The sequence below is a fragment of the Rhinoraja longicauda genome, chromosome 8, assembly GCF_053455715.1.
Source record: "Rhinoraja longicauda isolate Sanriku21f chromosome 8, sRhiLon1.1, whole genome shotgun sequence".
Classification (NCBI taxonomy): domain Eukaryota; kingdom Metazoa; phylum Chordata; class Chondrichthyes; order Rajiformes; family Arhynchobatidae; genus Rhinoraja; species Rhinoraja longicauda.
The window spans coordinates 65993326-66011479 of NC_135960.1; the positions used below are offsets into that span (position 1 = coordinate 65993326).

Genomic DNA, 18154 nt, shown 5'->3' on the forward strand with positions numbered 1-18154 from the left:
CGGAGTTTCATCCCACAGGCCATCAGGACTGTTAACTATTATAACTCCAGGGACTAAATTTTTCTTTTCTGTATTAATTTTAATTTATATGCTGTAATTGTAATTTTTTTTTGCACAATCCGCAGGCATTGCCACTTTCATTTCACTGCACACTGCAAGATCGAAAGTGGGAATGTTTACCGATTATTGCACAACACTCATTTCCATCTGCAACTTTTCAGGAGATGAAGTAGCCTGTGTCTGCACAGTATTCAGGCATTGGATGATAAGTGGCAAGTAATATTCGTGCCACACAAGTTGTAGGTAATGACCGCCTCCACCTCAATTAAGTCTAACCCTCTCGACATGCTCAATTACCATAATTGAGCATCTCACAGTCGACATACAGGAGGTCGTCATTAAATGGAACTTAATCATACCAGCTAGATAATACTTAACTCAAGAGCAGTTTAAGAGACTGGGGATTCAGCAGCGAGTGCCTCAATTTCTGATATCACCAGAAGTCAGAGGATGTGATGGACAGCGGATATCTTCATACGAGGAAATAATATCTTCCTGTCTGCAAACAGCAAGTGTGCAAACAGCAAGTGTTAGGTAAACTACATTACACTTGCGCTCTCCAAAGATAGAATTTTGTGCTAACAAAAATGCTTCCTAAATTTGATTTATTCAAGAAGGAATGAAATTTCCCTAGCTGGTAGCTCATTGGTAAATGCATACTTAGTTTGGCACAGATCTCTACGATCAACCATTGCCTCCTGATTTAATTATTCCATGCACTAAACTGATTGGTGTATCCAAAGTTTCTATTAATGATAACTATTAGTAATTTTGGGGAAATGATTATGTGATCATGCTTTTAGGACACTAGGATTTTGTCTGGGATGACCATGTTATTACATTTCCTAAGACATAAAGAATCCAGATTTTCTTCCCAACGTCAAAAATGCAGCAGGATGAGAACATTTGCCAACATTCCCCAATGCTGATCCTGAGAAATCTTTGCATCACTTCATTCTTGCATGTAGCTGACCAGTCCTCTCAGCACTGTGCCTATTACGACAGTACAGTTTTGAGACACATAGTGTGATTTAGAAGCATTCATCTTTCTTATTTACCAGGATAAGAGCTGGAAATGTTGAGCAACTTCAGGAATGTTGGCAATGTTATCCAACTTCACATAGAGCAATAAAAATAACAAATGCTTGAAATATTCAGCGGGTCTGACAGCTTTATAGAGAGAAACAGAAGGAGGGTTAAGATTTTGACCTCTCATTAGAATTTAGTTAAGTTAGAAAACAACGATGTTTTAAGTTGCGAAGACGGGAGAGATGACAAGAACAAAAAAGCCTTTTTGTATTTTCTCCAAGATTTCCCTTTCTCTGCACCATAAAACAGGCTTGTTTTCTAAGTTTAACTAATTCTGATGAAAGATTGTCAACCTAAAACATTAACTCTGCCTATTTTCCAACATTTTCAGTTAATATTTCAGGTGAATATTTGTTTTTTCGTAGAGCAATATTTTGGGTTAGAGATATCTACCAATTCCAATTCAGCCATCTCAAAAGTATCAGTTGGCAACACATTCATGCTAAAAGTGGAGGCAACTTTCTCTACAGATGCCTGACCCGCTGAGTTCCACTAACAGCTATCTTTTTTTGGCATAACAATAATGAACTACCTACAATGTTGCAACAAATGTGATAAAATGGTGTAAATGATATGCTTTTTTGTTCTCGTCAGTCCCAGACACCATGTGTACTGTGACTGGTTGTTCTTTATCCTCATTATTACATCATTGGCCTGTGAGATTTCAGAAAAACACATTTTGGTCTCTATTTTAGTTTGCGCCCCAAATAGAATTGTTTCCTCCTTCTTGCCTTGCTATTTGCCGTCTAAATCCTTTATGCCTCATATCCTTATGTATTCAGAAGTACTGTTATTTTACTTCAGAATTTGAAAGCTGAGAAGACCTGAAAAGTCACCGATCCATTTTTTCCAGAGATATCGCCTGAGCCACTGAACATTTTGTATCTTGTTCTGCTGCAGTTTTTTTTTCAAAGAATTATGGTAATCTCTTCTTCTGTATGAAGGTAGATAAAGCTCCCGGGCCTAATCAAATGTAGCTGTGGACACTGTGCCAAGCTACAGAAGTAGTTGCAGGAGCCATTGCTAAGATATAAATGAATCATCATTAGACACGAGTGAGGTGACGGAAGACTGGCTAATGTGTGTCTATTTAAGAAGGACTGCAAGATATAGGCTGGGAACTATAGACCAGTGAGCCTATTGTCTACATGTGTGGTAGACGTTACTGGAGAGGATTCTGAGGGGTAAGATTGGGCAGGGTCTGATTAGCGAAAGTCAGCCTGATTTTGTACATGAGAGATCACATCTTACAAATCTAATTGATTTTTTGGAGAAGTAACCAAAAAGGTTGACAGGGGTAAAGCCATAGACGCTGTCTATATGGATTTCAGCAAGGCATTTGATAAAGTTCCGAATGGAAGGTTAGATTGCATGGGATCCTGGGAGAGTTTTGATGAGAATTGGCTTCATGGAAGGAAGCAGGGGATGATTGGTGCTGGGCTCACTGTTGTTTGCAGTTTATGTCAACAATTTGGACTTTCACATGACCCTGAGGAGTGTTGTAGGGCAGAGGGATCTAGGAATGCAGGTACATAGTTCCCTGAAAGTGGTGTAACAGGAAGATAGGGTGATCAAGAAGGCTTTTGGGTACATTGGCCTTTATTTGTCAGGGTATTGAGTATAGAAGTTGGGATGTTATGTTACATTTGTACAAGACTTTGGTGAGGCTGCATTTTGGAGTATTGTGTTCAGATTTGATTGCCCTGCCAGAGGAAGAGTGTTGTTGAGCTGGAAAGAGTGCAGAGAAGATTTACAATGATGTTGCCAGGACATGAGGGCCTGAGCCATAGGAAGAGGTTGGGCAGGCCAGGACTTTATTCCTTGGAGAGCAGGAGAATACTTATAGAAGTGTATAAGATTATGAGGGGGATAGGTTGAATGCACAGTCTTTTACCCAGTGCAGGGGAATCAAGAACCAGAGTTCATAGATTTCAGGTGAGAATGAAAAAATTGAATAGGAACCTGAGGGACAACATTTTCACACAGAGGGTGGTGAGAAAATGGAACAAGCTGCAAGAAGAGGTAGTTGAGGCCTTTGTTCATAGACAACAGCTTGGCATTCAACACCATCATCCCGTCCAAACTTGTTGCCAAGCTCAGAGAACTGGTTCCTTTTGCAACTGGGTTCTTGAATTCCTCATCAATATGGATCCTCAACATTCCTCGATAATCATGAGCATAGGGGCACTTCAAGAATATGTGTTTAATCTCTGCTCTACTTGCTTTATACATAACTGTGGAGCCAACTCCATCTGTAAATTAGCTGATGGCACCGCCGTTGTTGGACGTATTATGCTTAATGATGAGTCAGAGGATAGGAGGAACGACGAACTGTCTTGGTGGCACTAGGAATTTTGGGATTTCTTTTGTTTTTGCACTCTATTAGGTTTTTTATTTGTTGTACTTTTTTGTTTTTTGTTTGAGTACTGTATTTACAAACCTGTTGTGCTGCTGCAAGTAAGAAATTAATTGTTCCGTTTCAGTGCATATGGCAATTGAACACTTACTATAACAACATCTAAAAGACATTTGGACAGATACAAGTTTAGAGGCCAAACATGGGCAGGTGGGACCAGCATAGATTGGGCATTTTGGTCGGCCTGGGCAAGTGGGCCAAAGGGTCTGTTCCCTGCTGTATGGCTCTATGACTCTTTCTACTAATGTGGCATTCTTGAGGAAAATCAAGTGAAAGATTCATGTTTCAGGAGGTACCAGATAAATGTGAAGCTTGAAGGATTATATGTGCAAGATACTTTAATCTAACTTGCAACATCCAAAAACATCAATCTGGCCAAAGATATCTCATGAATCAGGCATTAAAATATTGGAATGCGATTTAGCTTATCATTTAAAAAATCTTGTATCAACTAAATAACATCTTTAACGTAACATGTTCACTTAGTTTACAGTTGAGTTATTTGTTTTAGATACAAATGTAAAATAATATTTCATTAATTTTTCAATAGAAAGTTCAGTATGTAAAATTATTTTCTGTCATTCTTTGCTGGACTTTAATTCACCAAATGCAAGTTTTTTTGGCAGGTCAGGACAGTGTAATTATCTTGCCCAGATTAAAGCAAGGGTTTTCAAAGGATTTTCTATGTTACTGAGAGTGAAAAGAATCATGTGCTTTGTTTTAGACAGACATAAATGTTTTTATTCAAACACGTGCAGTTTTTTTCACACAGAGAGTGGTGAATCTGTGGAATTCTCTGCCACAGAAGGTAGTTGAGGCCAGTTCATTGGCTAATTTTAAGAGGGAGTTAGATGTGGCCCTTGTGGCTAAAGGGATCAGGGGGTATGGAGAGAAGGCAGGTACGGGATACTGAGCTGGATGATCAGCCATGATCATATTGAATGGCGGTGCAGGCTCGAAGGGCCGAATGGCCTACTCCTGCACCTATTTTCCATGTTTCTATGAAATTCTGAGATTTCAGCTTTATTTACCAGCTATATTAGTTGCATCCACAAGCACTTTATTTCCACTATTTAATTGGCACAAACTATTTAAAATGGGTACAAATTATATTCCAAGGTTTTAAAGTATGATTGAGGAGATTTAGTGTTCTTATAGGTTGTCATTAAATGCAATTGAAAACTAAAGCTTCTTGTAACAGTTAATCCTTAAAGCTCAACATTTGTCCGGTACTTTTTAGATTATAAATCAATGTAATTACTTTTCCACGAGAATATCACAAAATAACTAAATGTCAGTGTTCTTCGAAAAACATAATCAGAATATAATCTAAATATTGAGTAATTATTTTCATTAAATTGAATAGAGTTCACCATTGAGTAAATATTCGGTACATGTAATGGAATTCAGAGTCATGAGTGCGTACTGTAATGCTTTAATAAAACAATTTTAAACACAAATAAAAGCAAAGCAGAGAAGATCCTAAAAGTCTAAAATAACATAAAATGTTCAGCATTATAATGTAATTCGAGGTAATCAACATGAACCTCTCGCCAAAAGATTCTGAAGATAAAAGACTGCAGATCCTGGAATATGGAACAAACAGACAAATTGCTGGAAAATTCACAACAGACTGCAGATCCATGAATCTTGAGGGGAAAAAAAACAATCTGCTGGAGGAACTCAACGGGTCAAGTGGTCTCTATTAGAAGGAAATGGACATTTGATTTCTGAAGAAGGGTTCCGACCCAAAACATTGTCTGTCCATTTCCTTCCATAGATACTGCCTGATACACTGAGTTCCCCCAGCAGTTTGTACTTTACTCAAATTGCTGGAAGAACTCAGTGGATGAAGTAGCATCTGTACAGGCAAACTATTTAGGGTTGTGAGTGTAGAGGTAAGACAGCAAGTGAGAGAGACTAGTTGGTGATAGGTGGAATCAGATGAGGTTGGGGGTGTTGCATATATGGGCAGATAGATCCAGGTGGGGGCGTCATGAAGTCAAAGGGCATACATAGCTGCAGGTTGCGGAGATCAGATGGTGCATAGGGTGCTTGGGAGGATCTCAAGAGTTGCAGGCAGTTAGGAGGAATACAAGGACTTGGGGAATTGGCAGTGCCGGGGCCTGTCATGAGAGTGGGAAGGACTGGAAGTGAGATTGGTGAATTGAGGTTAGGCTGTAATAGTGAATCAATCCTGTGTGGGACCCCCAGGAGGATGAACTTACAGGGATCGAAAATCAACATTGTTCTACTATACATGCCTACCTAGAAGTTATCAACATCAATCACTCCCAGGAAAACCTCGTCCAATTTCCCCTGTCTGGAATGTAGGCAATGGTGCTATTCTGGTACCACTCTGGGTAACTGACACAGAAACTACACTGGGGTACAAGGAGAACTAATACCCATAAATACACATCTAGATTTCCAAAGTAGTGCAAAATCATCCAGGAAGGCATCTTTAAGAAAAAATATTTTGAATCTCATAATGCTGAATAAAAAGCAACTGAGTTTACAGACTAGTTGGTAACTTTGCTTTGGTCGCCACACTTGCTGCTATTTTGAGCCTTTTCTATTGGTATTTTGGTTTTAAACACACGTCTGTGTGATGTGTAGCCCTTACAATTGCCAGTTATAAAATGCCTGTGTGCGTACCAGCTGTACGATCAGCTGCACACCAACTTTCTTCCTAAAACTTGTACAACATTGTTCGAAGTATCTTGAGTGCTCATTTATGGCAGATTTTATTTATTTTTATGATTTACATGTTGGCGCAGAGGGCAGCTAATAGAGGCACTGCCTCACAGCGCCAGAGACCTGGGTTCAATCCTGATCTCGGGTGCTGTCCATGTAGAATTTACATTTTCTCCCTGTGACCACGTTAATTTCCTTCGAGTCCCCTGGCTTCCTCCCACATTCAAAGAAGTGCAGATTTGCAGGTTAATTGACCACTGTAACTTACGCCAAGTATGGATACAAAAACGTGGGGTAACATAGAACTGGTGTTAATGGGTGAATGATGGTCGGCATGGACTCGATGGGCCGAAGGGCCTGTTTCCATGTTGGCATCTTTCAATTGAATCAGTCCAATCACAGAAAGAAATAAGAAAATTAAATTCAACAAGCTATGCAATAACAAAATTAAAATTGTAAATTTAACCATGCATTGAATCAGACAAATTGAAGTAGAAAGTCAAAAGTCCGCTTCTTATACTCATTATTCGACCTTTTCTGGTCTACTCCCAGCAGACGAGTCAACAGTAACAGTTAAGGAATACACAATAAATGATGACAATTTATCCTTGTCTTTATTTTTATTTATAACTAGCACAAGTGTGCCCGTTGGGCCCGTCCTCGTAGGGTTTCCATTGTAACTTACGCCAAGTTCCCCATTGTAACCGGGAGGGGAGGGAAGGGGGGGAGGGAAGGGGGAGGGTGGGGGGGAGGTGGAGGGAGGGGGGAAGGGGGGAGGGGAGGGGGGAGGGAGAGGGGGGAGGGAGAGGGGAGGGGGTAGAGGGGAAGGGGGGAGGGAGGGGGGAGGGAGGGAGGAGGGAAGGGGGGAAGGGGGGAGGGAGGGGGACCTCCCCTTTTCACAGTACCCCTCTTTCCCCGTTGGGCCCGTCCTCGTAGGGTTTCCATTGTAACCGGGAGGAGAGGAGGGAGGGAAGGGGGAGGGAGGGAGGAGGGAGGTGTGGAGGGAGGAGGGGAGGGGGAGGGAGGGGGGGTGAGGGAGGGAAGGGGGGGAGGGAGAGGGGAGGGAGGCAGGTAGGGGGGGAGGGGGGGAGGGAGGGAGGGGGACCTCCCCTTTTCCCAGTACCCCTCTTTTCCCGTTGGGCCCGTCCTCGTAGGGTTTCCATTGTAACCGGGAGGAGGGGAGGGAGGGAAGGGGGAGGGAGGGAGGAGGGAAGTGTGGAGGGAGGAGGGGAGGGGGGGAAGGGGGGGAGGGAGGCGGGTAGGGGGGGAGGGGGGAAGGGGGGAGGGTGGGGGGGAGGGAAGGGGGAGGGAGGGAGGAGGGGAGGTGGAGGAAGGGGGGGAGGGGGGAGGGGGGGAGGGGAGGGGGGAGGGGGGGAGGGGAGGGGGAGGGGGGAGGGGAGAGGGGAGAGGGGAGGGGGGGAGGAGGGAGGTGTGGAGGGAGGAGGGGAGGGGGAGGGGAGGGGGAGGGAAGGGGGAGGGGAGGGGGAGGGAATGGGGGAGGGGGGGAAGGGGGACCTCCCCTTTTCCCAGTACCCCTCTTTCCCCGTTGGGCCCGTCCTCGTAGGGTTTCCATTGTAACCGGGAGGAGGGGAGGGAAGAGGGAGGGAAGGGGGAGGGAGGGAGGAGGGAGGTGTGGAGGGAGGAGGGGAGGGGGGAAGGGGGGAGGGAGAGGGGAGGGAGGGTGGTGGGGAGGGAGGGGGGTGGGGGCCCGTCCCCGTAGGGTTTCCATTGTAACCGGGAGGGGGGGAGGGAGGGAGGGTGGAAAGAGCATCCCTCTCCCCATCAGAACTGCCCCCTCCATCGATTCCTTTAAGTCCAGGCTCAAAACCTATTTCTACTCCCTAGCGTCTGAGGCTCATTGAGGAGGCGCTGTGAACTGTTTGCGTGCTACTGTATGTTTCATTTTTTTCCTTAGTACCTAATCAGATGTACAGCACAAATAAAATTGACTTGACTTGACAGCTTTTCGCAACAATGTAGCACAGGGGCATTGTGACGTCACACGCTGAATACCGCGGGGGGGGGGGAAGGGGGGTCAGCTCGAGTTCATCTCACAGGGGCATTGTGACATCACAATGAAGATTAATCCGCACCGCAGCGCCCCCCTTCTGTCAAAACTTCGATAAATCAGGGGGGGCAGCGCTTTAAAACCTCTGTAACTTAAAAAATATGCGACCGAATTAAATGAAAATATCATTTTCCAGCAGCGAACCGCATGGTGATTAAGGCGGTACAAAAATCGTGGCGCTACGGTTCACCGTTTTGCCGGAATTGCCGTATTTAGCCGACATCAGTGGAATATATATACAAACATACAAGATCTGAGTTTTAATAGTATGCTAGCACAAGTGTGCCCGTTGGGCCCGTCCTCGTAGGGTTTCCATTGTAACCGGGAGGGGAGTGGGGGGGAGGGAAGGGGGAGGGAGGGAGGAGGGAGGTGTGGAGGGGGGAGGGGAGGGGGGAGGGGGGAGGGGGGGAGGGGAGGGTGGAAGGGAGGGGGAGGGAGGGGGGAGGGAGAGGGGAGGGAGAGGGGTAGGAGGGAGGGGGGAGGGGAGGGGAGGGGGGGAAGGGGGGAGGGAGAGGGGAGGGAGGGGGGAAGGGGAAGGGAGAGGGGAGGGAGGGGGGTATGGGGGGAGGGAGGGGGACCTCCCATTTTCCCAGTACCCCTCTTTCCCCGTTGGGCCCGTCCTCATAGGGTTTCCATTGTAACCGGGAGGAGGGGAGGGAGGGAGGAGGGAGGTGTGGAGGGAGGAGGGGAGGAAGAGGGGAGGGGGAGGGGAGGGGGAGGGAAGGGGAGGGGAGGGGGAGGGAATGGGGGAGGGGGGAAGGGGGACCTCCCCTTTTCCCACTACCCCTCTTTCCCCGTTGGGCCCGTCCTCGTAGGGTTTCCATTGTAACCGGGAGGAGGGGAGGGAGGGAAGGGGGAGGGAAGGAGGAGGGAGGTGTGGAGGGGGAGGGGAGGGGGAAGGGGGGGAGAGGGTTAGGGGGGGAGGGAGGGGGGAAGGGGGAGGGAGGGGGGAAGGGGAGGGAGGGGGGAAGGGGGAGGGAGGGGGGAAGGGGGAGGGAGGGGGGAGGGAGGGGGACCTCCCCTTTTCCCAGTACCCCTCTTTCCCCGTTGGGCCCGTCCTCGTAAGGTTTCCATTGTAACCGGGAGGGGAGTGGGGGGGAGGGAAGGGAGGAGGGAGGAGGGAGGTGTGGAGGGGGTAGGGGAGGGGGAGTGAGGGGGGGAGGGGGGAGGGAGAGGGGAGGGAGGGGGTAGGGGGAAGGGGGGAGGGGACCACCCGTTTTCCCAGTACCCCTCTTTCCCCGTTGGGCCCGTCCTCGTAGGGTTTCCATTGTAACCGGGAGGCGGGGAGGGAGGGGGGAGGGAGGGAGGAGGGGAGGGGGATGGAGGGGGGGATGGGAGGTGGGAAGGGGTGGGAGGGAAGGTGGGGGACGGGGAAGGGGGGGAGGTGGAAGGAGGGGGGGAGGGAGGGGGGAAGGGGGGAGGGAGGGGGACCTCCCCTTTTCCCAGTACCCCTCTTTCCCCGTTGGGCCCGTCCTCGTAGGGTTTCCATTGTAACCGGGAGGCTGGGAGGGAGGGGGGAGGGAGGGAGGAGGGAAGGGGGAAGGGGGGTAGGGGGGAAGGGGGGGAGGTGGAGGGAGGGAGGGGGGAAGGGGGGAGGGAGGGGTACCTCCCCTTTTCCCAGTACCCCTCTTTCCCCGTTGGGCCTGTCCCCGAGGGGTGAGGGAGGTGGGGAGGGATGGGGAGGGTGTTGGGGTGGAGGGGGGGAGGGAGTGGGGATGGAGGTGGGAAGGAGGTGGGAGGAAGGGGTTGAGGGGGGAAGGGGGACCTCCCCTTTCTTTTTTCGAAACACTTGCCCCGGTGGCCCACGAGCATAGGGGCCCCATGCTGATCTGTGTATGTTTGTAACCGGGAGGCTGGGAGGGAGGGGGAGGGAGGGAGGAGGGGAGGGGGGAGGGGGGGTAGGGGGAAGGGGGGGAGGTGGAGGGAGGGAGGGGGGAAGGGGGGAGAGAGGGTACCTCCCCTTTTCCCAGTACCCCTCTTTCCCCGTTGGGCCTGTCCCCGAGGGGTGAGGGAGGTGGGGAGGGATGGGGAGGGTGTTGGGGAGGAGGGGGGGAGGGAGTGGGGATGGACGTGGGAAGGAGGTGGGAGGAAGGGGTTGAGGGGGGAAGGGGGACCTCCCCTTTCTTTTTTCAAAACACTTGCCCCGGTGGGGGCCCCATGCTGATCTGTGTATGTTAAGTGACTTGCAATAAAAAACACAACTTTAAAAAACAATCAGTTGCCTTTCGCAACAATGTTGCAACCATCTCACACAAGCATTGTGACATCACAAGCTGAAGACCTTGGAAAAAAAGGTTAAAAATAAAAAGATGTAAATTTGTAAAGAGCAGACACCCAATAGCAGCTGCTTGTCCATTGTGACGTCACACGCTGAAGACTAAATCCGCACCGCACCGCCCCCTATAGGACCATCAATAATTAATGAGGGGGGGGGGGCAGTGCTTTAAAACCTCTGTAACTTACAAAATATACGACCGAATTAAATAAAAACATCATTTTCCAGCAGATGTCCCCTTGGTGATTATGGCTGCGCAAAAATCTTGGCGCTACGGTTTACCGTTTTGGAGAAATCAGCGCAATCAAATATACATACATACATATATATTACCATACAAGATCTGAGTTTTAGTAGTATACTAGACAAAGTGGGCCCGTTGGGCCCATTCCCCACTCCCCCATTCTCTCGTCCCCCATCCCCACTCTTACTCTCCCCACACTCTCCCCTTTGGCCCGTCCTCTTAGGGTTTCCATTGTATCCGGGAGGGGGTGAGGGAGTGAAGGGGGGAAGGGAGGGAGAGGGAGGTTTGGGGGAGGGAGGTGTGGAGTGATCGAGGGGGAGGGAGTGGTGGAGGGAGGGAGGTGTTGAGGATGGAGGGTGGAGGGTGGAGGGAGGGGGGGAGGGTGATGAGAGATGGGGTGGTATTTGTGGAGGGAGGGAGGGGGGGGAGAGAGGGGGGAGGGAGGGATGGGGGAGCTTACTCTCCCCACACTCTCCCCTTTGGCCCGTCCTCTTAGGGTTTCCATTGTATCCGGGAGGGGGTGAGGGAGTGAAGGGGGGAGGGAGGGAGGTTTTGGGGAGGGAGGTGTGGAGTGATCGAGGGGGAGGGAGTGGTGGAGGGAGGGATGTGTTGAGGATGGAGGGTGGAGGGAGGGGGGGAGGGTGATGAGAGATGGGGTGGTATTTGTGGAGGGAGGGAGGGGGGGGGGAGAGAGGGGGGAGGGAGGGATGGGGGAGAGGGGAGGGATATGGACCTCCCCTTTTCCCAGTACCCCTCTTTCCCCCACCACCAATTCCCCTCCGCACTACCCCTGTTGTCCCATTCCCCATTCTCAGCCCCCCCCCCCCAATTTTCTCTCCCCCAGACACACTCTTAGGGGGGGGGGGTGCGGGTGATCGGATCAGTGAAAAGTCCGGTGGGGGGGGGGGGCTTCGGGAGATCGCATCATTCAAAGGCCAGGGGGGGGGGGGAATAGCGGGGAGATGTTCTCCCGGGTGTGGGAGAGAGGAGAGAAGCAAGGGGAGAGAGGAGAGGTGAGCCGGTGATCGTGTCCATTGTTTTGGTGCGAGTGAGGAGATGCCGCGCATGCGTGCTGAGTACAGAGTGAGGAGATTCCGCGCATGCGTACTGAGCACTGCCGCACCACAGCGCCCCCCTTCTGTCAAAACTTCGATAAATGAGGGGGGGCAGCGCTTTAAAACCTCTGTAACTTAAAAAATATGCGACCGAATTAAATAACAATATCATTTTCCAGCAGCGAACCGCGTGGTGATTAAGGCCGTACAAAACTCGTGGCGCTACGGTTCACCGTTTTGCCGAAATTGCCGTATTCAGCCGACATCAGTGGAATATATATATATACATACAAGATCTGAGTTTTAATAGTAGATAGATAGATAGATAGATGAATGATCTCTTGCTATCCACATTGCTGCTGTCACAATGCAAATTTCCCCGCTGTGGGACAAATAAAGGAATATATATAAAAAGGAAAATATAATAGGATGCCTCGCCTGTTCAATTTGGATACCATTATCTGCAGTGGACATTTTTAAACCAATTAATTCCTAGAGGTGAGATGAAGAGAGATATCTTCTAAACACAGTGTTGAATTTTAACATATTTTCTCATAAACAACCTATTGGTTCAAGGAGAGAATAAATTAGAAACTAAGTGATGGTAAGTTTCTGTCACATTGGAGCAGGTTGAGAGGAGCTGTTAATTTTTAAGTCGTAGCACTGAAGATGAATTAAACTACAGAATAAATAACTATTTAATGAAGTACACTACTGTAGGTCGGTGTTCACTGACTTGTATTTTTTCCCAGGTGATACAAGACTCAACGCACCTGATTGAAATGGCAGATTCTATATATGACCAGATCATTCAGTGTCAGAAGTCAGGTATGTTACAGAAGTAATTTAGATTGCTACCACTTTAAGAATTTTATGATGGGACCAACTATTCTCAGTATGTTGTTGATTGCATCTGTATATTGTTGCATGTCCGTACATTGCTTCAGTGAAAGCATCTGGAAGCTGTCTCTCTTTATCGACAAATAAAGAGCGGCACGGTAGCACAGCGGTAGAGTTGCTGCTTTACAGCGAATGCAGCGCCGGAGACTCAGGTTCGATCCTGACTACGGGTGCTGTACTGTAAGGAGTTTGTACGTTCTCCCCGTGACCTACGTGGGTTTTCTCCGAGATCTTCGGTTTCCTCCCACACTCCAAAGACGTACAGGTATGTAGGTTAATTGACTGGGTAAATGTAAAAATTGTCCCTAGTGTGTGTAGGATAGTGTTAATAGTGTTAGTGTGCGGGGATCGCTGGGCGGCGCGGACTTGGTGGGCCGAAAAGGCCTGTTTCCGCGCTGTATATATATGATATGATATGATAAAGGAAGGGTCTCAACCTGAAACATCGCCTATTCCTTTTCTCTAGAGATGCTGTTGAGTTAATCCAGCTTTTTGTGTCTAGCCACTATAAACGATATTGTTTTGCACAATTTCATGTTCTTTAAAAAGTATTTTTGCCTTGTGAACTGAAATTACAGGCAGTCCCCAGCTAACGACAGCATTTTATTCCTGAGAAAGATTTGTAACCCAAACTGTTCATAAGTCAGACATAAACAGAAACAGCATGTGACGGAGGATCATGGATAAAGATGTGATGGGAGAGCAAGCAGCTGTGGGAAGAGTGGCCACCAGCCAGCTCACAGACTCGGGGAATGAGCAAGTGAATCTGCTTAGTGCTCCCAGCTCTCCTTGGCTCGATACAGTCCCAGATTGTTGTGGCTCTGTGAGGAAGGGGTAATGGTGGGAAGACATAAAGAAATGGCCCATCCCACCGGTAGGCAATGCCTGCAGCCCCGCAGCAACCAGAAAATCCATCCACAGACTGTGAGTCTTCCAAACTCTCGCCCCTATATACAGGATGTCCATAACTCAGGCGATCGTAACCAAGGAAGCACAGCTAACTTCCAGTAGTTTAAAGACAGATATTACGAGGAAACCTATGACATAATGACACTGCGCGTGAAAATTGAGAAACCATGTGGACATGTGCCAAGGTTTGGCTAGATATATGTGTTTCAAGCAACATGCAGGCAGAAGGGATTAGTTTATTTTGGCATGTTTGGCACAGAAGTTTTGGGCCGAAGGGCCTGTTCCCATGCTCGAAGGTTCTTTATTCAATTAAAACTGCACAAGAAGGGAAAAAAATAGACCCCAGGGTCATTGGAGCTAAGTAACTTAACTAAAGAATGGAGACAGTAACGAGAAAATGTTGTGCAATGTGCAGGTTACAACAGATAAATCAGAACGGATGAAATAATTAATGTTGTGTCTCTTAATATACAACGTATGGGGAGAAATTTCAGCCATACCATAACGTCAACATACGAGATTGTAGAGAATGTAAATAGCAACCGAACGAGAAATGAAACACTAGATCTAGATCTTAACTGCTTTACTCTAAGCAACCAGCTACACTACATAAACGCTCAGCGGGGGTCAGACTGTCAGCAGATAACTGCACTTATGCGGATTTGATGACGCTGCTCATTAGAAAGCAGGTTACTGTGAAAGTTGAATCCAGTCTGAAGGAAGAACTATTATGTAAAAGTTAACTCGAGAAAAGTGCAACATGGTGGAGCTCACCTAAATCAAGCTAGAAATGTTGGACAGCCAACAGAAAGAAGGATGTGCATGCAGTGCAGGATGAGATGGAACTACCGCCTAAGTGGCTTGGATATTGCAAGTACTGCAGTTGCAAATAGAGGTGCTCTGAAAAATTGAGTTCTGTGTCGATTGCAAAGTGATGTCTGTAAACAAGACAATGAATAGGACATGGATTGGATGGGATGAGCTGTGGAGAGAAAAAGAATAATGATTTTGGTGCATCATTAGAAAGTAATATACTTGGCAACAAACAAGGTTAATTCTGTGGAAAAAACACATGCTGGATGTATGTACGGCAATATTTTGTTGCAAGGGAAAACTAAGTTAGGAGCAAGGGATATATAATGTCCTTCATCCTGACCTTACAGGTGTGGAGTGCCTGAGTGTCAATAGTCAATAGTCGTTTATTTGTCACATACACATAAATGTGTAGTGAAATGAAACATTACCCGCAGTTGAAACACTAAGACCAATAAGAATAATCAATAAAAATGCAATAATACATTCAATCATACACTAACACCAAACAAAAGAAACATCCATCACAGTGAGTCTCCTCCAGTCCCTTCTCACTGTGATGGAAGGCCAAAATGTATTTTCTCTTCCCTGCCGTCTTCTCCCGAGGTCAGGCTGTTGAACTTGCCACGTCGGGGCGGTCGGGGCTCCCGACATTGGAGCGCCGCGCCGGACGGTGAAAGGTCCACGGCCTATTCCAGGCCGCGCCGGACGGTGAAAGGTCCGCGGCGGGCCGACCCAAGCCCCGCTATTTGGGGCGGGCGAACACGCTGCCTCTGCCGCTGCCAGAGCTCCCGATGTCGGCCCCCATCCAGGGGCCTGCGGGCTTCCAACGTCCACGCGGCCCGCGCCGGAGCCTCCGGAGACGAGTCGTAGCCGCTCCCGCAGCATCCGCAGGCAGCCAGCACTGCAGGTGGTGAGTCCGGGCCGCGGGCTCTGCGAACCAGAGCCCCAGGTGGTCCCAGGTGCATGGCCGGTGGTAGGCCGCAACGGGAACGGAGACACGACACAGAAACAGGTTCGTGTCTCCGTTCGGGAGAGAGAATTTTTTACAGTTCCCGTTCCCTCCCACTCCCACCCCCTCCCCCCCACATAACATACAACACTACACCATATTAAAACTACAATTCATACAAAAACAACAAAAAACACAAAAGACAGACGGACTGCAGGCAAGCCGCAGCTGCGACGGCAGCGCTGGCTCCTCCTCGATTGATATTGGTTTATTATTGTCATGTTTACTGAAATACTGTGAACATCTTTGATTGTGTGCTATCCAGTTATACTGTACATGAGTACAATCCAGCCATACACCAGTACAACACAAAACGCAAAGAGAAAAATATCAGAGTGCAGAATATAGTTTAGAGATACAGCGTGGAAACAGGCCCTTCGGCCCACCGGGTCCACGCCGACCAGCGATCCCCGCACATTAACACTATGCTACACCCACTGGAGACAATTTTTTACATTTACCAAGCCAATTAACCTACAAACCTGTACGTCTTTGGAGTGTGGGAGGAAACCGAAGATCTCGGAGAAAACCCACGCAGGTCACGGGGAGAACGTACAAACTCCGTACAGACGGCACCCGTAGTCGGGATCGAACCCGGGTCTCTGGCGCTGTATTCGCTGTAAGGCACCGCTGTGCCACCGTGACCGTAATATAATGTTACAGTTACAGAGAAAAAGTGCAAGGTCTGCAATGAGGTAGGTTGAAAGATCAGAACTACGCCCTAGCCTCTGGGAGGACTGCAGCCTGATAACAAAAGGGGAGAAGCTGTTCCTGAATAGAGTCATAGAGCTGTGCAGCACAGAAACTGGCCCCTGTTGTCCGTGCCGACTAAGTTGACATGTTGAGGTCATCGTTTTTGCCTACATCTGCCTAGGGCAGAATTGGCAAGGAAGGAGAGGGTAGTCTATATTCAGCTGAACCCTTCTGACGAAATGTATGGAGGACAATCCTGTCATACCCAATGCTCTGTGTTGACTGAGAAACAAATACATCGCATCATGGTATCAGTCCATTACAAGACCTGGCTGGTGTTAATTTATATCATTGTCCAAGTAAGGGCCTGCGCATTTGTCTGCAACTGATATCAGTAAGTGTTGGTCTGACCACCGCCTAATTCACTCTATATTTCCCCACCGACACATCGGCATTGACCTTAATGCAAGATCATCATTGTTGAAACCCTGAAGAACCTGACAAAAGTGCCTCTTCTCTGAGGATGTTAGACACACAACCTGTCAACCCCCAGCGAACAGAACTTTCAGAGTGACCACTGCATATGGAATGTCCTGAATCCACCACGTGTGATACCTGAGAAGCCAATCTTATCTTCTCTACCTTGAGGAACCGGGACATGTTTGATGAAAATGACCAGGAGATCAAGGAGCTAATTAACTAGAAACTTAAGACTATCCGGAATGAGTAGCTCCACGATGTCTCAAAAGAAAAGGAGGCTGACCACCATGACATGTGAATTCTTCAGCACATTTATCAATCATCTCTGTGCTTATTTACTTTTAAGTAGCAATCCCCCATTCTGGTTTTCAAATCCCTGCATTACCTTGCTGCTCAATTTCAACAATATTCTCTAATTCTACAAAGCTTCAATATTTCAAAGCTCCTCCAGTCATGGATCCCTGATTATCACAGCAATCATGACTTCCCCTTTTGAGGCCTGGATTCATATTCTGGAATCCCCTTTGTAAACTTCTCCTTTTTCTACTCCTTTCAGATACTGTTTAAAATCTATTTGAACCCAAACTTTTGGTCACCTTACCATATATTATCTTATGCGGCTTGGTATCACATTTTGTATGATGGTGCTACATTGGGATAGTAAAGATATGATTAGATTTCAGATTATGCTGCCCATTTTTAATAATCCTTGTATACTATTTCCAGTCACCATACAGAGGTGGACTTGATTCATCACGGGTATCATAAAGTATGCTAGTGAACACGAGAGGTATTGTTTACCCTTTGCAAATGAGATGACCAACATTTTATTTTTCCTATTTCTCATCGACAAAGTCATCCTTTTCCCTTCAGGTCATTGGGTGATGCTCTTAATTAGCTAGTCAGGAAATGATCTGAAAATAACAGTTATAAAGTTGCTCTTGTTTGTGTCTTCAGTCTGCTCTATGTTCTTTCTATTTTATCCATAAAATATTTAAGAAAGGTTGTTGGAGTTAATAGTGGACTTACCTTACTGAAGCTGTTTGAGGACTTCATCCAGATGTATTTCGTTAAATAATTTACAATGGTTTGTCACGTTCCTCTCAATTGCCACATCCCAGGCACTGTACAGTACTTTCAGGAAATATTCAGACCCCTTCACTTTTTCCACATTTTGCTATGTTACAGCCGTAATTTAAAATGGATTAAATTCTTTTTTTTTATCATCAATCTACACATAATACCCCATAATAAAAAAGTGAAAACAGATGTTTTTATTATGGGGTATTGTGTGTAATAAGTCTGTAATGTAGCAAAATGTGGAAAAAGTGAAGGGGTCTGAATACTTTCTGAATGCACTGTAAATTATCGGACATCAGCTGCACGTTCTTTTAAGCATAGATTGAAGGTACTGCATGGAGGATAAATGCCAGAGGGATATGG

General features: G+C 47.3%; 1 protein-coding gene across 2 annotated transcripts in view; it reads left to right on the forward strand.

Annotated features, from left to right (window-relative positions):
- The window catches only part of plcl1 (phospholipase C like 1), a 170813-nt gene that overhangs the window by 146290 nt on the left and 6369 nt on the right, over positions 1-18154 (forward strand). For both annotated transcript variants that reach the window (XM_078404159.1, XM_078404157.1), the window contains one exon: positions 12657-12732. In XM_078404159.1, coding sequence (XP_078260285.1) covers positions 12657-12732 — 76 coding nt within the window. The remainder of the gene's footprint in view (positions 1-12656; positions 12733-18154) is intronic.